Source organism: Aptenodytes patagonicus, chromosome 29, assembly GCF_965638725.1.
Source record: "Aptenodytes patagonicus chromosome 29, bAptPat1.pri.cur, whole genome shotgun sequence".
NCBI lineage: Eukaryota > Metazoa > Chordata > Aves > Sphenisciformes > Spheniscidae > Aptenodytes > Aptenodytes patagonicus.
In genome coordinates, this window is record NC_134977.1 from 1,959,661 (window position 1) to 1,982,964 (window position 23,304).

Below are 23,304 nucleotides of genomic sequence, written 5' to 3' on the forward strand. Positions count from 1 at the left end.
ACTGACAGTTGCTTGGACAGACAGACAGATGGCAGGGCATATAGGTGGACAGATGGACAGATGGATGGACAGACAAGTAGACAGCCGGATCAGCAGACAGACAGACAGACAGACGGATGGATGGATGGATGGGCAGATAGACGGATGGATGAACAGAGGGATGGACAGATGGGTAGACAACGGGATCAGCAGACAGACAGACGGATGGATGGGCAGGCGAGTGGACAGCTGGCCAGGCAGACCCACAGCCAGATGGACGGGAGGACGGCCAGCCAGACAGGCGGCTGGACAGACAGGCAGCTGGACAGACGGGCAGCTGGACAGACGGGCAGCTAGGCAGCCTTACAGCCGGATGGGCAGCCGGCAGGACGGGCAGAGGACAGGCAGGAGGCAGCACCATTACATTTCACAACGCCCAGGGGCCGGGTCAGCACCCCGGCACCCCAACACCTCGATTGGGACCCCCCCCCCCCCCCCCCCCTCGACCCCCCAGCAGGATGCAGGGAGGGGTGAGCCAGCTGGTCCGCCCGGGCCGGCTGTTTTTGGGACTCCTCACCCCCGTGTCCGGGGCGGCTCTGACAATGGGAGGAGCGGGCGTTTCCCCTTTGCTGAGGAGCCCAGCGGCGTTTCCTCTGGGACATCAAAGCGGTAATCACCTGCGGGGCCGGGGAGACACCCACAGGCCACGCTCGCCCCGCTGCCGTGTGGACCCGTCGCCCAACCGCTCTTGACTCACCCCGCCAGAGACACGGCCTACTTTTCACCCCGGGTATAAATATGCCCAAGCCACCGGCTCTTGGCTTCCCGACGTGCCGAGCCGGCCCCGTCCTTCTCCTCTGGCAGGTGAGTCCATCCCCGTGGCCAGGACCACGGACGTTCCTCCGAGGGATGGATGCTGCGGGGTGGTGTGGGAACCAGGCATCCGGGGGTTCCCCATCTCTTGGTGGATGTTTCCCACGGGTCGGATCCGTCCATCCCCACGCGCTCAGCCCACGTGGTGGCTCTGTTTTGGATGGGTTTGGTTGGGAACGCCCTCCGTATCCCAGTTTAGCTCGGATCTCCCGGTTTCACCAAGATCGGGAGGGAGGTGATCCTTCCTGAGCTCATGCAGGTGGATTTGGTGCCACCGGAGAGCTGAACTCAGCTGAAACAGGGTGGAGAAGAAGGACCGAGACCACCCCGAGGTCTGTAAGGGTGAAGGTGCCCCAAAACACCACCAGCATCTCGGTCACATCGCCTCCATCCCACGCGGGAGGCAGAAGGACACCACTGAGGACCTTCCTCGTAGCCCTCACGTGGCACCGGCCGCTCTCCTGCAGCCCCGGGGCTGATCCAGTTTGGTTTCTCTGTCCCAGGAATGGCTCGTGACGGGCACGGGGCCTTCGGCTCCATCCCCATCTTCATCCTCGCAGCCGGACTGTTGCTGACCACCCCGCCGCCAGCACGAGCTGAGGTGAAGGGCAACGAAGGCGATGAGCGTAAGTCAAACTAGTGGCCAAGGAGGGGGGGGATGGAGACACCGCGGGTGTTTCATGGGCACCTTGTAGGGGAATGTGTCCGACGGGATGGGATGGCGTGGCATGGGATGGCGTGGCATGGCATGGGATGAGGAGATGCCTTCTCTTGGCTCATGGGAATCTTGCTGACAGGAAGGTTTGGGCAAGGCCCGACAGTTTCGAAACCTGTTTTGGTTTCGAGCTGAGATAAAACAACCCCCTTGACGTGGAGAAATGGCCCTGAAAGAGATGCAGAGGAGAATTCCCACATCCCGTTGGAGGCGCCGGGATCTCCGGGATAACTTCTTTCCCTCCTCTGGAAGTTCGTACGGGGATTTCTGTTACAGCTGCAAAAAGGAGGAGACAAAAGAGTCCCCCGGGGTGAGGCAAAAAAAGGAGAGACTTAATCCTGTTGGGAACATCCCCTTCCTTTCTTCTGGCCTCCAAAATGATGCTCTGCCAAAGGAGAACCCGAATGGATGGGTCTCAGTTAGGGTGGAAAGAGGAGTCCCGTGATTTCGGACTGTTGGTTGCAAAGACCTCGGATCTGACCTGATCTCGGCGCCTCTTAACCCAACTCTGTGTCCCCAGAGCTGAATCCGAAACGCCCAGGTCCTGCGGAGAAGGAACAAGGTCGTGTCCAGACACAATGGCTGGATAATTTGCCCCGTGACTGTCTAAGAACTGTTTTCTTGGAGGCAGGTGTATGATTTGGGATGGAGGAACAATCGCCTTGGTTGGAGCTCTCTGGTTGCCAGTAGCCTCTGGAAATCCAGGGGATGGATTCTATCACAGGGCAGGATCCACCATCTCGCACTGCCTACATCTCCGCTGATTGACCTTTGTTGATGGATACCCCTCCACCGTGGGAGCTCAGGGAAGCTGCTGAGATGCCTTCAAGGAGCTTGGTGGAGTCTAAACCCGCTGGTTGGTCTCTAAAGGCTCAAGGACGGCCCTTGGGATGACCAGGGTTGCTTCCCCGGTGAGCATTTGCAGGAGGGATGGTTCCCACCCTCTGACTTTGGCAGCGCTGCTGGGACCGGATAGTGGCGAATTCCAGGCGGCTTGAAACTCGGGCGTCTCCCATTGCCACCCGTCACAGGCTGTAATCCCCACCAGCACAAACCAGTCCCACTGGTAAATTCCAATGTCCCAACCTTCGGCAGAAGGCAATTGCGTAGGTCATGGACCGGAGCCACCTTGCACGTGCCGCGATCAATACAGGTCTTCGCCAAGGTGGTCAACGCTTGGAGTCGCGACTTCTCCCCCAAAATAGGCAGAAACGACTGGGATGCCCCAGGCCGCCGCATGGAGGACTCAGCCCCCCCACCCGTGAGGACATCTCAGAGAACAAGGCCTTGATATCTCCCGTTTGAAAGTCCTCCTGCATGTTTTGGGGGTGGGAGGGAGGTCTTTTTCTTGAAAAAAACCACCTTTTTTTGCACTGATTATCCTTTTTTTTAAAAAAAAAAAAATCTTGTCTCCTCCCACTTGGACACAACTCAGGATCAGGGGTCTTCTCCAGTGGCCTTGGCAGAGGTGCCACCTGAGGTTCCCAAAAGGCTTTGCCTGCACAGAGGTGTGGATGGAGGCCAAGAGGGACACCAGGAGCACGTCGCAAGGCTTTGGACTCCCATTGTGCGGACACCCAAGCGGAGCTCTGCGTGGTCACGGCCTCAAGATGGTCACGGCCTCAAGATGGTCACCCTGCAAACCTCATTCGTCATAGATATCCTGACAAGGGGAGGGGCACCTCATCTTGTAGACGCCTGACGTTGGATGGGGTGGGATTGCCTCTCAGAATGGTCCCTCCCTCTCTCCAAGGACCGTCAACGTTGGGCAGCTCTAGCGGACGCCCATCTGCTGCAGCCACCTGAAGCGAAGGGAGATGCTTCTGCAAGCGACCTAACGCGAAGGGAGAAGCCTCCAGAGACCTGAAAGATTGGGAGATCCATGCCAGAAGCGGGGGCTTCAAGCGGTGAGACCCTTTTTCTGTGATACGACCAAAGACCCCCAAACCGAGCTGATGGCCCTCTCTCTTTCTTCTCAATCAGCCTGACGGGACCAAGACATCTCGGCTCCAGAGCGACGTAAGGACTCGCATTCCTGAGCGAACTCCTCTTATCATTTCTCCCTGTGTCAGGGCTTCTCCTGCTTGTGTTGATGCAACCGTCTCCTACCCTGGCCCTAACCAGGAGTCCTGGCTACGTGAGCCATCCAGGAGGTAGGAGGCTTTTCGAGCTGGTCCTACAGGCTTTCTCACCAACCGAGGACGAAGAAATCAGCTCTTTTAGGGGTGCGTCACCTCCCTTTTGGAGTCCAATTTTGGGCTGGGAGGAATCTTAGAGGTGGAACGGATGCCCCTCCCAGAGGCACATGGCGAAACCGGCGGAGATAAGTGGCCCCCGGTGACTTCCTGCTGCGCAGTGATTTCCAGGACAGCTCATTGGCACAACCCGGCATGACAGACCGGTCCCAGGGGTCTCCTTGCGGCAGCTCCCGCCTCAGTCCTCTGCCCGGGATGGGTGGTCAGGTCCTGGAGTCATGGGCTCCATCAAATGGCAGCAGGAGAAAACAGACCTTCAAGGACTGGTTCAATCTTGGCTACGAACGGTCGGATTTCAACTGGTCCCCAAATCATCTCTTTTTCATCAAAAAAAAAAAAAAAAGCCCGGTGGGACCCCAGTAGGCTGATGGGTGACTCAGTAAATTAAAAAGTATTATTTTTAGGTTTTTAAGATGATTTTGACTGTTCCGATGGGAGTTTGAGGCTGAAAAACAGAGACTTTCCCCTCTTCTCTTTCACTTCACCTTTTTAAAGACTCCCTTTTGCAAGGCTTTGCCTTCTTTTCAACCCAAAATGGCAGGTTTCTTCGGAAGATTTCGCGGCTGGCTGCAGCCACGCGCCGCGCTCACGGTGCCCTTTGGTGCTCTGTGTTACAGTGCCGGAGGAGGACGGGTCCCGTATCATCGGCGGGAGACCCTGCTCCATCAACCAGCGACCTTTCCAAGTCGCCCTCATCAAGAGGGGTCAAATCCTGTGTGGGGGCAGCTTGATAGATGCCCAATGGGTCCTGACAGCCGCCCACTGCAAGCAGCCGACCAGGTAAGCCGGGTCCATGCTCATGTGCCCCATGGCTTCCTATGAGCCAACGTCTCCTTTCCCGGGAGCCCTCAAGGACCAAGGGTGAGAGGTGGCTCCTCCAGGTGTTAGTGCCCAGATGTCGGCACTTCCAGAGGATGGGGCCTCCAAACGGTGGTATCCAGAGAGAGGTGCCCCAGATGTTGGCATCTCCAGAGTTTGGTGCCTCCAGATGCGAACACCTTCAGATTTCGGCGTCCGCAAGTTGAGTCTGGTACCTCCAGGGATTTGATAGTTCCAGAGGTGGGTACCTCCAGAGGTAACCAGAGGTTGATATGTCCAGATATTTGTACCCCAGATGTTACCTCCAGAATCCGGTGTCCCACGGCCAGTAGCTCTAGATGTTGGTGTTCCAGGCATGGGTATCTCCAGCTGTTGGTGTCTGGGTGCTGGTACCTCTAGAGGGCAACGAAGGTACAGCCATCCTCCACGTGGAGGCTGGAGGAGCTGATGTGGCCTTTGCGGGGTGACAACCTTCACCGAAGAACCCTTAGGGGAGCCAACCTCCCCCCACTTTGAGGTCCATCACCCCCTTTTTCCAGGTGACGACACTAAGTGGAGCAGGTGCCCCCGCAGCCAAGTTTCTCCAGCTTCTCCACAAGGTCCCGTGAGACCTTTTGGAGGGTAAAATAATGAAAATATAATGAAAAAAAAAGCAGAAGAAAAGTTGGCAAGAAGTTAGGCTCAGGGCAACGTAGCCGAGATGTTGCAGGTGGGACTCCTGGAGTCAGGAAGATGAAGTCAAGGAGTTGAAGTGAAGAGACGCAACAGTTTCCCGCGGAGATGGGAGATGCCCCCAGGGTACCCGAGGATCAAAGAGCTCTTGGAGGAGAGCTGGCTCATGAATCCTCAAGGCATTAGCCTGTTTTCCTGGCCTCCTCCCCAAGGGAAACGGGATGAGGTGTTCCCACGGCCATATCACTTTAACTCTGCCCTGTGGAGAAGCTTCAACGGACAGGTCTTGATCATCTCCTTGACGGACAACCCTTGAGGCCAAGGGTTTATGTGTCTCCTCTGGAGGGACCAGCACTGATTTCTTGACCTTCTTCCCCCGGCAGGGACCTCAAGGTGTTAATCGGGACGGACACGTTACGGGACGGGACGGGGGAAGTGAGGTCGATTTCAAAGCTCCAGGTCCATCCGGCCTACGACCCCCGGAAGAATGACAACGACTTCATGCTCCTGAGGCTGAACAAGCCCGTTCAGTTCAGCAAGAACATCAAGAAGATCAGATTAGCCACGAAGTGTCCCATGGACGGGATGAGGTGCAGCGTCTCTGGCTGGGGCACAACCAAGTCCCCCGGAGGTACTGGCTCGTGATGGAGACCTCGGTGGAAGAGGTGGGATGGGGGGGAGGCAATTGGGCAGGGGAGAGGGCTCGCCAGGGAGGCCAGGTGGCCTTCTCAGCCGGGAAAAATGGGCTGAGGGCTTCCTTGATGTCACCCTAACTCTGCCCAGGGAGCAGCTCCCCACGGCGAATGACTTCTGCTTGGGTTTGCCCTTCGGGGTTGGTCTTCCTTTGTGTTGACCCATCTCTGAGGGAGGCATCTCCATTGTCCCCCTCCCAAAGAACCCTCCCAAAAGTGTCATGAGGTCTGCTCAGGCCTCAGCATTGGGGGGGGGGGGGGGGGAGGGCTGCCCCTTCTCACCGTTTCTCTCTCCGTCCCCACCTTGTCCTGCAGCAAAGCTGCCCAAAAATTTGCAGTGTGCCGCCGTCCAAGCCTTTGGGAAGGACAAGTGCACCAGGGCGTACGGGAACGCCATCACCTCCAACATGTTCTGCGCCGGTGTCCCCCAGGGGGGCATCGATTCCTGCCAGGTAAGAGGCGGGGGTGACGTCCCTTCAGCCACCTCCCAGGTTGCTGCTGGGGAAAGGAGGGTCTTGGTGTGGCTTTGAGTTCAAACACCAGGCGAGATGGGTCCGTGCAAGCCTGGGGTTCCTTCAACCCAAGCCAGAAAACCAGGGAAGGGCCACGGCACGTGGATGGGGCCACGCAAGGTCTGGGTTCCCCACAACTACCTCATGCTTTTGAGCCACGGAGCTGGCGATGGGCTCTGGCAGGTGGACAAGCCCGTGCAAGGTTCGGGTTCCTCCATTATCTCCAACCCAAGCCGTTATCTCCAACCCAAGCCATTAAACCAGGGAACGACCACGGCACGCGGATGGTTCACGTGAGGTCCGGGTTCCCCACAGCTACCTCACACTTGCGCCACGGAGCTGGGGATGGGCCCTGGCACGTGGGCAGGTCCGTGGAAGGTTTGGGTTCCTCCACCGTTACCTCCAACCCAACCCATAAAACTAGGGAAGGGCCACGGCACGTGGATGGGCCCGTGCAAGGTTTGGGTTCCCACCAACGACCTTTGCTTGAGCCACGGAGCCGGGAATGGGTCACGGCACGTCGAGGGGCCCATCCCCTATGGGATGGGTGGGTCTATCCCCCCCCCCGCAAAGTGAGACCCACCACGTGCCCTTCTCCCCACAGGGTGACTCCGGGGGCCCGTTGGTGTGCAACGGGATGCTGCAAGGCGTGGTCTCGTGGGGCATGGCCGTCTGCGGGCGCCGGGGACAACCCGGCGTCTACTCCAACGTCTGCCGAGCCGTGCCCTGGATCAGGAAATGCATCGGGAAGCAGTGAGACCTCCAGCTCCACATCCTCCCCCCGCACCGGACCTCCCCCACGAGGGACTTCACCCCCTTATTGGGGGGGGTGGGGGGGTGGGCAGGAGGAAAAAAAAAAAGTCCCAGAATGCACTTGGGAAACGGTGACATTTGGGTTGAAAAATAAAGGAAAAGGGCGAAACCAGGGAGATGGATTCATGGCGGGGTCTGGGGGGGGGGGGGGCGGCGGCTGGGGTCTCCAGGGCACCCAGGTTCGGGGCAGGGATGGGTGGGGACCCCCCCCCCCCCCCCCCCCATCCCCTGAGACCTGTCCTGCTCTGCGGGGGGGGGTAACTGGATTTGGCGGGGGGGGGGGGGGGCAGCGGGAATTGGGGGCGCTGGGAGCACCGGGGAGCGGGGGTCAGTGGGAGACGGGGGGGTAACTGGATTCGGGGGGGGGGGGGGGGGCGGTGACAACCATTTAATAAGCGACCCAGACGGATTCCGCTCGTTAGCGTTAACGAGAACCCCCCCCCCCTCTCCATTTGCGACGAGACACGGGTTCCTCCTCCCCGCCCTGCGCTGGGGAAAGGGACTCATTAATAAGACTAATTAATGGAGATAATTAATCCTCGGCCGAATCCCTGCACACCTACCGGTGCCAGGAACTTTCTTCTCCCAAAATCTCGAGGCAGCTTCCTCGGCCGTGGGGACCCCGCCCTAATTAATTACCCAATTAATGAATGAATTAATTACACCAGCCAAGGAGGGGAGGCAGCGCTGATTAGGAGCCTCGTTGAAAGCCAAGGTCACCCAGGGAAGGGGGCGGGGGGGGGAGAGGGGAGGGGGGTCTACACCGGGTCTCTGGGGACGCGGTGACACGAGGACCTCGTGGAAGGTCCTTCGTGGGCATCTGGCGAGGGACAGGGAAACCTCGTTAGGACTAATTAGTCTTCTAATTAGCTGAAGGCCTGGGGGGAGCTCAGGAAGGGAGCAGCTCTCCCTTTGACCTGGCGGTGCTATTTTGGGGACTGTCCCCAGATGTCCCCAGATGATGAAGTCCTCAAGGGACATCAGCCCCTTGGGGACAGGTCCTCTTGTCCCTTAGGGTGACAAGTTCATGAAAACCTCATGGGAGACCTCGGGGGGAGGCGGGGGGACACCCTGGGGACACCCAAGGACCTGTTGGCCAAGTGGTGACAACGTGGCCACAGGTGGCCACCACCATCAGTGGCACCCTGCTGTGTGCCAGGGACGGGTGACCACCACCACGGGTGGCATCTGGACCTTGAAGATGGGGACATCTGCACTTGCAAGGGGTGTCTGTCCCCGTTGGTGGCATCTGACCTTGGAGTTGGGGACAGACGCCCGTCCCCATGGGTGGCATCTGCACCAGGGAAGGTGCCCGTCCCCATTGGTGGCATCTGACCTTGGAGTTGGGGACAGACGCCCGTCCCCATGGGTGGCATCTGCACCAGGGATGGTGCCCGTCCCCGTTGGTGGCATCTGACCTTGGAGATGGGTACAGCTGTCCCCCATGGGTGGCATCCCTCCGAGTTCCATGCCAGGCCCGTCCCCATCCCTGTCCCTTGTCCCCATCCCCGTCCCAGGGTCCCCAAGCTGAACCCACCGCCCCGGAGCCACCTCGAGGTGCCCAAACCAGCCACCCCAGTTCTCGGCAGGACCTGGTGGGCACTCAAGAAAGGAGGTGACAAATGAGGTGGCGATGACAACGCAGCCGGGGTGGGGACATGGGGGGGGAGGTGGGGGGGGTGCCCTCGGTGCAGCCACAAGGACATGGCGGTCAGTACCCAGAGGGCCGTGGGGCGGGGGGGGGTGACATGGGGGCATGGGGTGGCCTTGGTGGGAGCCAGGGGCCACCAGGTTCCCCGCAAGGGTATTTGGGGACTCAGACGTGTCACCGAGGACACGCGGGGCCACCCCGTGGGGGCGGACGGACAGACGGAGGGCAGGGACGGGTGTCGGGGAGGGGAACCGCCCCGTTGGCCCCGAGGACCTTCCTCCTGATTTACACCAGGAGGAAGCAACCCCGTTGACACCGGGGGAATCGGGGTCACCGGCCTCTGCCCCGGCTTTGAGGTCCCCTTAACTCTGCCCTTCCTTTGGGGGTCCCCTTAACTCTGCCCCTCCTTTGGGGGTCCCCTTTACTCTGCCCCCGATTTGGGGTCCCCTTAACTCTGCCCCTCCTTTGGGGGTCCCCTTTACTCTGCCCCCGATTTGGGGTCCCCTTAACTCTGCCCCTCCTTTGCGGGTCCCCTTAACTCTGCCCCTCATTTAGGGTCCCCTTAACTCTTCCCCCACTTGGGACCCCCTTAACTCTGCCCCTTCCTGTGGGGTCCCCTTTACTCTGCCCCCTCCTTTGGGGTCCCCTTAACCCTGCTCCTGTTTTGGGGTCGCCTTAACTCTGCCCCCCCCCCTCCCCCGCCATGGGTGGCCCCCCCCCCCCCCACCTCGTCCCCGCCGAACGTGGGTGGGGTCTGGCCCCGCGCACCCCACGGCAGGGCCCCGCCCTGTCATTAAGGGATTGTGGGGGAGGGCGAAGGGGGAAACTGAGGCACGCTGGGGCTCGCCCGCCCTTGCCCCTCCTTTGGGGTCTCAGGTCCTTCCCCGCCCCCCCCCCCCGCCAGGGTTTAGCCCAGGGAGTTCGTTACCTGGTGCTAAGTGGGCTCCGCCCACTCGAGGAGGTGGGAGGGGCCTCAAGGGGGGAAGCCCCTCCCCCTCCCCCCCCTCCCCGCTCCAGAGCCACGGAGGATTGTGGGTAAATTTGGGGCTGGCAAGTGGCCGTGGGGCATTTGGCCCCGGTGCAGCTGCCTGGAGGTGACCTGGCAGAGAGGACTAGGATGGCACTGGGAGGCACTGGGATGAACTGGGAGGCACTGGGAAGGATGGGGAGGGCACTGGGAGGCACTGGGAAGGGCACTGGGACATACTGGGAAGCACTGGGAAGCACAGGAAGGCCCTGATAGGTACGGGGATGAACTGGGCGGTACGGGGATGAACTGGGAAGGACGGGAAGGGCACTGGGAAGGATGGGAAGGGCACTGGGAGGCACTGGGAGGCACTGGGAGGCACTGGGATGAACTGGGAGGCACTGGGAGGCACTAGGAAGGATGGGAAGGGCACTGGGAGGCACTGGGAAGGGCACTGGGACATACTGGGAAGCACTGGGAAGCACAGGAAGGCCCTGATAGGTACGGGGATGAACTGGGAGGTACGGGGATGAACTGGGAAGGACGGGAAGGGCACTGGGAGGCACTGGGAGGCACTGGGATGAACTGGGAGGCACTGGGAGGCACTGGGAGGCACTAGGAAGGATGGGAAGGGCACTGGGAGGCACTGGGAAGGGCACTGGGACATACTGGGAAGCACTGGGAAGCACAGGAAGGCCCTGATAGGTACAGGGATGAACTGGGCGGTACGGGGATGAACTGGGAAGGACGGGAAGGGCACTGGGAGGCACTGGGAGGTACTAGAGGAGCGCAGGGGGTGCACTGGGCTGCACTGAGGTGTACTGGGATATACTGGGAGGCCCCAGGGGAGCGGGGCATTGGCCCAGGGACACCGAGACGCAAACTGGGACACTCCAGGAGGCACTGGGAAGCACTGGGAAGCACTGGGGCAGACTGGGAGACACGGGGAAACACTGTGAGGCACTGAGATTTACTGGCTAATACTGGGAGGCGCTGGGATATACTGGGATGCTCTGGACGGCAATGGGACATACTGGGTTGTACTGGGAGGCACGGCACTGGGACATGCTGGGAGGCGCAAGGATGCAATGGGAGGCACTGGGCAGCCCCAGCAGGCACTGGCTTGAACTGGGAGGTACTGGGAGGTACTGGGAGGCGCCACGAGGCCTGAGGAGGTACTGGGAGGCACTGGGAGGTCCCAGGAGTTACTGGGAAGCAGTGGGAGGTACGGGGATGCCCAGGAGGCTGCAGGACACACTGGGAGGCCCCTGGACGCCCCGGGAAGCACTGGGAGAGGCACTGAGAAGTACTGGAAGGCGCTGGGAAGCACTGGGATGGCTCAGGAGGCACCGGGAAGGCACTAAGATGGCCCAGGAGGCACTGGGAAGCGGTGGGAAGCACTGGGAGGCCCTGGGAGGCTGTGGGAGGCACTAGGATGCCCCGGGAGGCACTGGAAAGGCACTGGGATGGCACTGGGAAGGCACTGGGAGGCACTGGGAAGCACTGGGATGTCCCAGAAGGCACTGGGAGACATTGGAATGGCACTGGGAAGCACTGGGAGGCACGGGGAGGCTCTGGGATGTCCCAGGAGGCACTGGGAAGCGGTGGGAAGCACTGGGAGGCCCTGGGAGGCTGTGGGAGGCACTAGGATGCCCCGGGAGGCACTGGAAAGGCACTGGGAAGCACTGGGAAGCACTGGGATGTCCCAGAAGGCACTGGGAGACATTGGAATGGCACTGGGAAGCACTGGGAGGCACGGGGAGGCTCTGGGATGTCCCAGGAGGCACTGGGAAGGCACTGGGAAGGCACCGAGATGCCCCAGGAGACACTGGGAAGGCACTGGGATGGCACTGGGAAGGCACTGGGAGGCACTGGGATGTCCCAGAAGGCACTGGGAGACATTGGAATGGCACTGGGAAGCACTGGGAGGCACGGGGAGGCTCTGGGATGTCCCAGGAGGCACTGGGAAGGCACTGGGAAGGCACTGGGATGTCCCAGGAGGCACTGGGATGCCCCACAAGGAACTGGGAGGCACTGGGACGCCCTGGGAGGCACTGGGACGGCACTGGGAGGCACTGGGAGGCACTGGTTGGCACCCGGGCTGCCCCAGGCCGGGGTGTGGTGGGAGGGTGGGACCGCCCCGACCGGCCCCGCTCCCTCCTAGGGTGGCCCCAGCCCAGGCGGGGCCCGATGGGGATTTAAGGGGCTGGGCCCGGCACCCCGCCACCCTCCTCTTCCTCCCGCCGCACGCCCGCCGCCATGGAGCGCCTCCTGCCGCTGCTGCTCCTGGCCGCCAGTGAGGGCACTGGGGGGGGGGGGGGGGGGGGCACTGGGAGGGAACTGGGGGGGCACTAGGGGGTGCTGGGAGGGTACTGGGAGGCACTGGGAGGGCGCTGGGGGGCACTGGTCGGGGAGAGAGAGTGGAAGGTACTGGGAGGACACGGGGAGGCCCCAGGAGGCACTGAAAGGGCACTGGGGTGCACTGGGAAGGAGCTGGAGGTGAACTGGGGACACTGGGAGGCAGTGGGAGCACACTGGTGTGAGTGGGAGGGGAAAAAGGAAGCACTGGGAGGCAATAGACGGCACGGAGCTGGTACTGGGAGGGAGCTGTGGGTGAACTGGGGGCACTGGGAGGCAGCGGGAGTGTACTGGTGTGGGTAAAGAGGGAAAGGGAAGGTACTGGGGAAGACTGCGAGGGGGGCACTGGGAAGCACTGGGAGCACTGGTGGAGTGTTAGAAGGGAATGAGGGGGTTGCAGGAGGGTAATGGAGGCCACTGGGAGGCTACTGGGAAGGAGTTGGAGGTGAACTGGGGGCACTGGGAGCACACTGGTGGCACGTGGGAAGGAATGGGGAAGCACTGGGAGGCACCAGGGAGACACTGAGGGGCACTGGGAGGGAAGAACTGGAAGGTGCCGAGGGTGTACTGGGAGGGAGCTGGGGGGAACTGGGGGAACTGGGGGCACTGGGAGGCGCTGGGAAGGGAACTGGAGGTTACTGGGAAGACCTGGCAGGCGGTGGGAGGAACCGGTGTGATGCAGGGAAGGTCCTGGGGGCCACGGAGGGGGAATGAAGCAGCGTTGGGAAAGAACTGGGAGGCACTGGGAGGGCACTGGGAGACACTGGTAGGCAGTGGGTGGGTAGCGATAGGTCACCGGGGCCACTGGGAGGGAAAGGAAGAGCTGGGAGGACACGGGGGTGGCACAGGGAGGTGTTGGGTGGCCCAGGGGACCCCCTAGGAGGGAACCGGGAGGCACTGGGAGGGAACTGGGAGGGAACTGGGAGGGAACTGGGAGGGACGGGTAGGTGCTGAGCCCCGTCTCTGCTCCCGCAGCGGCCGTGGGGGACGAGAACCGGATCGTGGGGGGCCACAGCTGCCAGAAGAAGCGTCACCCCTACCAGGTGGTCCTCCTGAGCCCTCAGAAGAACATCCACTGTGGTGGGGTCCTCATCGACAAGTCGTGGGTGCTGACGGCCGCCCACTGCGACACCAAGAGGTGGGGTGGCCCCGGTGGGGTGGGCACAGGACCACGTGCTGGGGGGGGGGGGGGGGGGCAGGGCCCTTTGGCCACGGGCTACTGGGAGGAGCCATGGCGATGTCCGTCAGGAGCTGGTGGTGGCCCTGGTCATGGCAGGACCCGGTTGGGATTCATCTCAACGTGGGTGGAGGACCTCAAAGGTAGAGGTGGTCATCGTGGGTTGTCTCTAGCTCAGGTCCTCCTCCCCACCCCACAGCCTTCTGGGACTCGTTTCTCCCCATCAGCCGTGAAGCCGGTCAACCAGTTGGGACTGGGTGGCTAACTGCTGGGCAGAGAGAGAGGAGGCCACCTCTATGGCCACCTCTATGGCCCAGCGCGACCATCCAGTTGGCTTCCCCCCCGCGCCCATCCCATTGGCTTCCCAGTATGACCATCCTGTTGGCCTGGCCACCACAACCATCCAGTTGGGCTCCCAGAATGACCGTCTAACTGGGTTGGCCACCGCAGCCATCCAGTTGGGCTCCCAACGTGACCATCCCATTGGGTTGGCCACCACAAACGTCCAGCTGCCTTCCCCTGAGCGTGGCCAAGAGGTTCTCAAACCCAGTGTCTCCGGAGGTTCTGCAGGGTCATGCAGACATCTCCCCAAGAACCGCGTGATCCGTCTCTCCAGGAGAGGCTGGGCCATGGGCACCGTGTCAGGCCCCACGGTCCTCACTCTCCCATGGAGGTCTCCTCCCTTGGCCACCTGAGGCAACCCGGGGGGTGGCCCCGTGGGGAGGCTGGCCGAGAAGGACCTGAACTGCCCTCAAATTTGGTGATGGATGATCGGGTCTGAAGAGAGGTCTCCTCCTCTCCCCGTTCCCACCAGCTCTGTGGACTGAGACCTGGCCTGGACCAGAACAGGTTGGGCGGAGGGAGCGAACCAGTTTGAGGAGCCCGTGGCACTGGTGTGACTGGCCTGGGCAGGGGTACCCATGTGCTGAGCCCATGGGAGGACCACGGAGGCCACCGTTCCCCGCACCCTGAGGGCTCAAGCCATCTCCTCGCGGTAGAAATGTGGACGTTCCTCCATGGTTTTGGTGGTCCGAGCTTCTCCTGGCCGAGTGCCGACGCACGGGGAGGATCTGCCGGGAAAACGGGGAAGGAAATCCGAATTTTAGGGTTTAGCTGGGCGCGGCAGGGACCTGGAGAGCGGCCAGGACGTCTGGGTCCTCAGGTTGGAGCTGGTTCTTCTTCAGCTTGGGTTGGACCAGGGAGGACTCGCCTTTGCCTTGGCCGACTCTCTGGCTGACCTGCTGGGCAACTTTGGGCTCCGAGCCTCAGTTTCCCCATCTGGTTAAAAGATATTAATGATAGGAGGGGAAGCCTTCTGCCCTACTTCCCGGGAGCTCCTCCCAACCTCCACCACGTGGACCTTCCCTGGCATGTGCCACAGCCACCAGGGAACCTCACCGTGGTCCTTTCTCCACCCCGTTGCCCAGCCCCATCCCCATCCGCATGGGCGACCACAGCTTGAAGACCAAGGAGGGGACGGAGCAGTGCATCAACTCGGCCAAGGCCTTCATCCACCCCAACTACAACCCCACCAGCCATGACAGTGACATCATGCTGCTGAAGCTCCAGAAGCCGGCCCGCTTCACCGAGCACATCTATCCCGTGGCCCTCCCCAGGCGTTGTCCCCCACCCAACACCGAGTGCATCGTGTCGGGCTGGGGCAGCACCAGCAGCCCTGAAGGTAGGTGGAAACACCTCCTCGCACCACGCGGGGAGGTCCTCAAGGGACCTGGGGACATGTCAGCGTCCTGGGGACACGTCAGTGCCTTGGGGACATCTCGGCAGCTTGGGGACGTCTCCCCTGGGGGGAGGCCTTGGGTCCATCAGCGGTCCTTGGGGTGGCTGCGGAGGTTTCCGTTCTCCACCGAGTCCATGCCACGACCACAGGAGACTCCAAATCACCTCCAGCGTGGCCATTCATCCCCCCCATCTTGAGGGCACCTTCCACGGTGGGTTGTTCACCGCCCACGTCACCCTAGGAGGGAGCGGCTCCCGCTGTTGCCGTGCTCCCCTGGGACCCTACCCCCCCGGGCTGAGGTGTGTGGCAGGACGTCCCCGTCCCCGTCCCCGACCATGTCCCACTGTCCCCAGGGCACTTCCCCGACGTTCTCCAGTGCGGCGTGGTCTACACCATGCCCAACGAGGAGTGTGGCAAGCTCTATCCCAAAGGCATCACCAAGAACATGCTCTGCGCCGGCGTCAGCTTGGGGGGCACCGACTCCTGCCAGGTAGGTCTGGGCGGGGTGCTGCCCCCCACCCTGCCAGGGCGGGGTCCGGGTGGCTCCACCCCCCCCCCCCCATCCCTGAGGAGAGACCCCAGTGGAGAAGAACGGGGGGGGGGGGGGGCACCCTGCCCACTTGGCGTTGAGGACCAGTAGAGGACCTCAACTCCGTGGTGTATTGGTCTGGGGGACACGGGCTGCTGTAGGGACCCCTCCAGGCACCACGGGGACCCCCGGGTGCTATAGGGGCCACCTGGGTTCCATAGGTACCTCCCCAAGCACCGTGCGCACCCCTGGGTGCTATAGGGGCCCCTGGGTGTTATAGGGGCCCCTGGGTGTTATAGGACCCCCCCCAGGCATTGTACAGCACCCTGGGTGCTAGAGGGACCCCCTGGGTGCTGTAAGGGGTGTTGTAAAGACCCCCAGGGTGCTATAGGGGCCACCTGCATTCCATAGGTACACTGGGTGCTATAGGGACCCCCTCACCAAGCACCAAGTGCACCCCTGGGTGCTATAGGGGCCCCTGGGTGTTATAGGACACCCCCCCAAGCATCATACAGCACCCTGGGTGCTAGAGGGACCCCCTGGGTGCTGTAAGGGGTGTTGTAAAGACCCCCAGGGTGCTATAGGCACCCCCCCAAAGCACCATACAGATCCCTGGCTGTTCTAGGGACCCCCTCCAGGCACTGTACAGCTTGCTGGGTGCTATAGGGATCACTAGGCATTAGAGGGACCTGCGCATGCTATAGGGACCGTTAGGCGCTACAGGGACCACAAGGCAACCAACATACAGCCTTCTGGGTGCTATAGGTACCCCTAAGGTGTTATAGGGAGGCCTGGGGGCTATGGGGACCCCTGGGCACTATAGGGACACCCTGGGTGCTATAGGGACCCCCAAGCACTATAGGAACACCCTGGGTGCTATAGGGACTCCCAGGCAAGGTACAGTCTCTTTGGTGCTACAGGGACCCCTAGACAACATAGGGGTGCTATAGGACCCCCAGGGTGTTATAGGAAGGCCTGGGTGCTATAGGAACCCCCAAGAACTCTACAGCCCGCCCTGGGTGCTATGGGGACCCCATGGCACTACAGCAACCTCCACAGTGCTATAGGGACTACCCGGGCTTCAGGTCCAGCACCCTATAGGGCATGGTGGTCTCCATGCCCTGACCCTATAGGCCATGGTGGTCTCCATGCCCTGACCCTATAGGCCATGGTGGCCTCCATGCCTTGACCCTATAGGGCGTGGTGGTCTCCATGCCCTGACCCTATAGGCCATGGTGGCCTCCATGCCTTGACCCTATAGGGCGTGGTGGTCTCCATGCCCTGACCCTATAGGCCATGGTGGCCTCCATGCCTTGACCCTATAGGGCGTGGTGGTCTCCATGCCCTGACCCTATAGGCCATGGTGGTCTCCATGCCCTGACCCCACAGGGCATGGTGGTGCCCAAGGGAGAACCATGGGGCCTGAGGGGTCCCCGTGGGGTGGAGTTGGGGGGGTGGTTTGGGGGACCCAACCACGGGGCCACCTCATGGGGTGCTTCTCTCCACCAGGGCGACTCGGGGGGTCCGCTGGTGTGCAGGGACGAGCTGCAGGGCATCGTGTCGTGGGGCATGCAGGTCTGCGGGCAGCAGGGCAAGCCGGGCGTCTACACCCGCGTCTGCGAGTTCACCGCCTGGATCCACGACACCATGAGGAGGAACAGCCACATCTGAGCCACCCCCAAAAGGAAAAGCCCTCCCCTCACCCCGTCCCCCAAAACGCCAGGGGTCGTCTTCTCCCTTCTCCCATCCCATGCCGCCCTCCCTGCGTGCCGGGGAAGAGCTCCTGGAATAAAGCCCCGTGAAACGTGGCCACCTTCCACCGTTCCGTGGGTCCACCATGGACACCGAGGCCACGGGGCTGGGGGGAGGTGCGGGAGGATCATGGTCACCACGAGCACGGTGAGGAAATTGCCCCAGTTCTGAGGGCTGCGGTTGGTGGCTATGACGGACAACTCGTGGCCACGCATGTTTGGTGCTGGTGGCCACGGTGGCAACCTGCAACCACACGTCTGGTGCTGGCGGCCATGGTGGGCAACTCATGGCCATGGGTGGCCACGGTGGCAACCTGCAAGCACACATCTGGTGCTGGCGGCCACGGTGGCAACCTGCAAGCACACGTCTGGTGCTGGCAGCCATGGTGGGCAACTCATGGCTATGGGTGGCTGGTGCTGGTGGCCACGGTGGCAACCTGCAACCACACGTCTGGTGCTGGCGGCCATGGTGGGCAACTCATGGCCATGGGTGGCCACGGTGGCAACCTGCAACCACACATCTGGTGCTGGCGGCCATGGTGGGCAACTCATGGCCATGGGTGGCTGGTGCTGGTGGCCACGGTGGCAACCTGCAAGCACACGTCTGGTGCTGGCGGCCACGGTGGGCAACTCATGGCCATGGGTGGCTGGTGCTGGTGGCCACAGTGGCAACCTGCAACCACATGTCTGGTGCTGACAGGCAACGCATGTCCAGCTCTAGAAGACATACGTTGAGGTCTGGAGGACATGCGCGTCCAGATCTGGAGGACACATGTCCAGGTTGCAGAACACGCGTCCACGTCTGGAGTGCGCATGCCTCCAGGTCTGTAGGACACGTTTGTCCAGGTCTGGTGAACACAGCTGGCAATCCACGGCCACACGTGTCCGGGTCTAGAGAACACATGTCCAGGTCTAGAGGCCACGTATGTCCACAGCAAGAAGACACACATGTCCAAGCCTGGAGGACACACGTGTGCAGCCTGGGAAGCCACGGGTGGTGACCCACCACCACGTATGTCCAGCCTGGTAACCACGGCTGGCATGTCACCGCCACACGTGTCGATCTCTGGAGGCCACGGCCAGCGGCCCATGGTCCCGCACGTCCTCCCCACCATGAGACCACCCCATGGCCCCACCACCATGTGCTGGGGGGGACACCCCACATCCCCACCACCACCTGGGGCACCCGGGGTTATCGCGGGCTGTGTAAACCAGGAGTAAAGCAGGGAGCTGGCTCCTCCTGGGAGCGTGTGGGCGCCCTAATTGGCGCCAATTAAGAGCTCGCTAACGAGGTGGCCACTAACAAGGCCCCCCACCGAGAGAACCAGTTGGGCCAAGCCCGCGGCGTGCAGCTCCGCCCGAGAAGCCACACCGCCCTGTTTACACCACTTACACCCAGCGGGACCGCTTGGGATTTACATGGGGCGGGGGGGGGGGGGGAAGCCCCACCCTTCCCACCTGCTGGACACGCCCCCCCCAGACGGAAGCCCCGCCCCAACCCACATGCAAGCGGCACAGGGTGACAGCACCCTCTAGCGCGAGTGTGCACCCATGGGTGTGCGCAGGGGCGTGTGTGCACGGGTAGATAAACGCGTGTTGTGGACATGTGTCGTGGACGTGCGGACGTGTTGTGGATGTATGGACATGGGGACGTGTGTCGGGGACATGGGGACGTGTGTCGGGGACATGTGGACATGTGTTGTGGATGTGTGTTGTGGATATGTGTTGTGGATGTGTGTCATGGATGCGTGGACGTCTGCATGCGTGTGTCATGGACATGTGGACGTGTGTCGGGGACATGTGGACGTGTGTTGTGGACGTGTGTCGTGGACGTGTGTCATGGATGTGTGGATGTGCGGACGCGTGTCGTGGATGCGTAGATGTGTGCATGCGTGTGCCGTGGACATGCGGACGTGTGTCGTGGACGTGCGAACGTGCTGTAGATGTATGGACATGTGGACGTGTGTCAGGGACATGCAGACGTGTGTTGTGGACGTGTGTCATGGATGTGTGGATGTGCAGATGCGTGTCATGGACATGCGGACGTGTGTTGTGGACGTGTGGACGTGTGGACGTGTGTCGTGGACATACGGATGTGTTGTGGACGTGCAGACATGTTATGGATGTGTGGACATGTGTTGTGGCCGTGTGGCCATGTGTCATGGACATGTGGCCGTGTGCCATGGACGTGCGGACGTGCGGACGCATGTCATGGACGTGCGGACGCGTGTCGTGGACATGCGGACGTGTGTTGTGGCCGTGTGGCCGTGTGTCATGGACATGTGGCCGTGTGCCATGGACGTGCGGACATGTGGACACATGTCATGGACGTGCGGACGCGTGTCGTGGACATGCGGACGTGTGTTGTGGCCGTGTGGCCGTGTGTCATGGACGTGTGGACGTGCGGACGTGTGCCATGGATGTGTGGACGTGCGGACGTGTGTCATGGACGTGCGGACGTGTGTCGTGGACGTGTGGAGGGGTGTTGTCACGTAGGGGTCTGCGTGTGCGTGCGTGTGTTGCCCGCAGTCGCACGGCTGCACCGCGAAAGCACCGGAGAACCACGTGCAACAGCTTCAGTCAAACCTCAAAGCCGGCCAGCCAACCTGCGCGCGACGGTCTCCCGAAGTTGACTGGCCAATCAGCTGGTCTCCAAAGCTGGTCGACCAATCTGATGCTGACGTCTTAATTTGGTTGGCCAGCCAGCACGTGCCGATCTCTGAAGCTGGTTGGTCGACCAGCACCTGCCGGTCTCCGAGGCCGTTAGCCAATGAACACGTCCACATCTCCAAAGCCAGCTGGCCCGTCACCATGCACGAGTTTCCAAAGTCATTGGCCAATCAGATCATGTTGGTCTCCAAAGCTGCTGGCCAATGTCATGCGTTTGCCTCCAACATGACCGGCCAATCATCTGCCTTGGCTTTCCAAAGCCGGTTGACCTACCAGCATTGTCATGTCTCCAGAGCCAACTGGCCAATCAGCACCTCCGCATCGCCGCAGCCATCCACGTGCAGTCGTCCAGCGCCCAGGGAGCCAATCAGCAGCCGATGACCACCAGAGCCAACCAACCAATCAGCACGCGCCGCTGCCTCTCGCCGTGAAGCAAGGCAAGGCGGTGCCGAGGAAGCGCCGAGGGATTAGGGAAGGAGGCGGCGAGGCGTCTTCGCGCCCGCCAGACGCCTCCAGCTCAGCCCCGGGGTGGGACGAGCCGGGCCGGGCCCCGACGCCGTTATAAAACCGACGGCGCTCACGTGGGAGGGACGGGCGCGGAGCTGCGGTGGCGGCGACGGAGGAGACGCGCCGGGGCCGGTTGGGACGGTTTGCTTTCAGCATAGGGTGGGGGGAGACACCGAGACACGAGGAGTTCACCCCGTCCCCGCGGCCGGCCGGGACATCGGCCAGGAACCGGGAGAGCTCGGACGGGAAGGAACGGGGGCGGCCCCCCGCCCCGGCCCCCGGCGGGGCACAGCGGGGACCTGCGGAGAGGTTTGCCGGGTTGGGGGTGGCAGGTGGAGGGGGGGGGGCGCGATGGGGCCCCTTCAGCAAGAGGTCACGGTCCATGGTCATTCTTCCCACCCGCTGCCCCTGGTCTCCATCCATCCCTCCTCCTTGCTTCCTTCATCCCTCGTCTCCATCTATCCTTCCTTCCCCAAGTTTGAGCCATCCCTCCGTCCCTGGTCTCCCTCCCTCCCTCCCTCTCCACGTTTGACCCATCCCTCCGTCCCTGATCTCCAACCGTCCTGCCTTCTGCAGGCTTGCTCCGTCCCTGATCTCCATCCTTCCTTCCTTCTCCACCTTTGCTCCGTCCCTCGTCTCCATCCAGCCTTCCTTCTCCATGTTTGCTTCATCCCTTGATCCCAGATCTCCATCCGTCCCTCCTTCTCCATGCTTCCTCCATCCGTCCTTCCTCCTCCATGCTTGCTCCATCCCTCCGTCCATGATCTCCACCCCTCCCTCCTCCTCCGCGCTGGCCCCGTCCCTTCCTTCCCCACATCCCTCCCTCCCTCCCTCCATCCTCAGCCTTCCTCCCTCAGCCCCCCCTTCCCCAGCCTCCCATCCTCATCCAGCCCCTCTGCAGAGAACCACCACCCACGTCCATGGGGCCCACCACCCCTCTCCATGGGGCCCACCACCCCTCTCCATGGGGCCCACCACCCCTCTCCATGGGGCCCACCACCTCTCTCCATGGGGCCCACCACCCCTCTCCATGGGGCCCACCACCTCTCTCCATGGGGCCCACCACCCATGTCCATGGGGCCCACCACCTCTCTCCATGGGGCCCACCACCCATGTCCATGGGGCCCACCACCCCTCTCCATGGGGCCCACCACCCATGTCCATGGGGCCCACCACCCCTCTCCATGGGGAGCGGGGAGCAATGACCTGCGCCCATGGGACCCATTTCCTTTATCTGTGGGGCCCCATGGCACATGTCCACAGGGAGTGGTTGACCCACACCCATGGGTGGCTCCAACCCATGGCCATGGGAACCGTGACCCACAGTCACGTGGAGCCTTGATCCGCTTCCATGGGGCCCACAACCCTCCTCCATGGGGAGCAATGACCCACTGCCGTGAGGAACCATGGCCCACGTTCATGGGGAGCAATGACCCGTGGCCATGGGGGCCTCCAACCCATGGCCATGGGAAACCATGACTCAGAGCCATGGGGAACCGTGACCTACGGCCATGGGGAACCGTGACCCATGGGGAACCATGACCCACAGCCATGGGGGACCACGACCCACAACCACCGGGAGCAATGACCCATGTCCTTGCAACCCACAACCCATGTCCACGGGGAGCAATGACCCACATCCAAGGGTGCCTCCAACCCACAGCCTTGAAGACCCATGACCCCCAACCATGGGGGGGGGGGGGCCACGACCCATATCTCCAGGGGGCACGACCCACAGCCCCAGCTGGAGGGAGGCATCCAAGGGCAGCGTGAGGTGCTGGGAGGTCAATCGCCTCAAGACAAGGAGGGGGAGGCAGAGGAGTTGGTGGAGCCCATAATTACGGGCCTCATTAACGATGACTGTGTTGATTGCCGCCGTGGCACTTGGGATAATGATGTCACCGTTGCAAAAGCGTGATGACGGGGCGAATTGTGCAGCTCCGACCGCTGGGCGGAGGGGACTGGGGGGGGGGGGGGGGGGGGGGCCGCCACACTGGCGTAGACCCCGAAATGGTGTAGAGCTACCGCAATGCCCCCCCCCCCCCCCCCAAAAAAAATGCGTGGAGGTACCACGATGCCCCAAGAAACATCTCACCTTCTCCTGGAGCGGGGGAGTGGGGCAGAGGGTCCAGGTGGAGCCATGAAGGGCAAAACCCCCATCACGGGACTAACGCCTCTGCCCCACAGCGGCCACGGCGATGGAGGTGCGAGCCATGGTGGCCCCCAGACTATGGGGCACCATGAAGCTGCTGGGAGCCCTGGTCTTGGTGGCATCCACGGGTGAGTGCCGGGGTGGAGGGTCCGGCCAGCGGTGCAGACACGCGTGCGGTGGCGCTAACACGTGTCTCCCCCCGTCCCTCATCCCTTGCAGCGTCCTCGGTGGCGGGTGAAACGCGCGTGGTGGGCGGCATGGACTGCGAGCCCCACTCGCAGCCGTGGCAGGTGGCCATCCTCGACATGTACAAGCTCTACTGCGGCGGCGTCCTCGTGGCCCGGCAGTGGGTAGTGACGGCAGCCCACTGCACCATGCCGGGGTAAGAGTGACCTCTTGCATGCCACGGTTGCGCCGCGTCCCCTGCCCCACGCGGCTTGCACCCCCCCCGCTGTGCCACCCCACCCTGCCGTG

At 62.1% G+C, this 23,304-nt stretch overlaps 1 protein-coding gene across 1 annotated transcript in view; it reads left to right on the plus strand.

Moving 5' to 3' along the window:
• Window positions 1-23,304, plus strand: part of LOC143171656 (transmembrane protease serine 9-like) — a 29,392-nt gene that overhangs the window by 1,611 nt on the left and 4,477 nt on the right. The window contains exons 2-17 of the mRNA XM_076360698.1: window positions 1,356-1,478; window positions 4,440-4,602; window positions 5,697-5,944; window positions 6,321-6,457; window positions 7,122-7,270; window positions 8,848-8,945; window positions 12,152-12,244; window positions 13,282-13,444; window positions 14,911-15,164; window positions 15,575-15,711; window positions 17,260-17,418; window positions 19,524-19,802; window positions 20,031-20,354; window positions 20,837-20,987; window positions 22,866-22,958; window positions 23,050-23,212. Coding sequence (XP_076216813.1) covers window positions 1,356-1,478; window positions 4,440-4,602; window positions 5,697-5,944; window positions 6,321-6,457; window positions 7,122-7,270; window positions 8,848-8,945; window positions 12,152-12,244; window positions 13,282-13,444; window positions 14,911-15,164; window positions 15,575-15,711; window positions 17,260-17,418; window positions 19,524-19,802; window positions 20,031-20,354; window positions 20,837-20,987; window positions 22,866-22,958; window positions 23,050-23,212 — 2,734 coding nt within the window. The remainder of the gene's footprint in view (window positions 1-1,355; window positions 1,479-4,439; window positions 4,603-5,696; window positions 5,945-6,320; window positions 6,458-7,121; window positions 7,271-8,847; window positions 8,946-12,151; window positions 12,245-13,281; window positions 13,445-14,910; window positions 15,165-15,574; window positions 15,712-17,259; window positions 17,419-19,523; window positions 19,803-20,030; window positions 20,355-20,836; window positions 20,988-22,865; window positions 22,959-23,049; window positions 23,213-23,304) is intronic.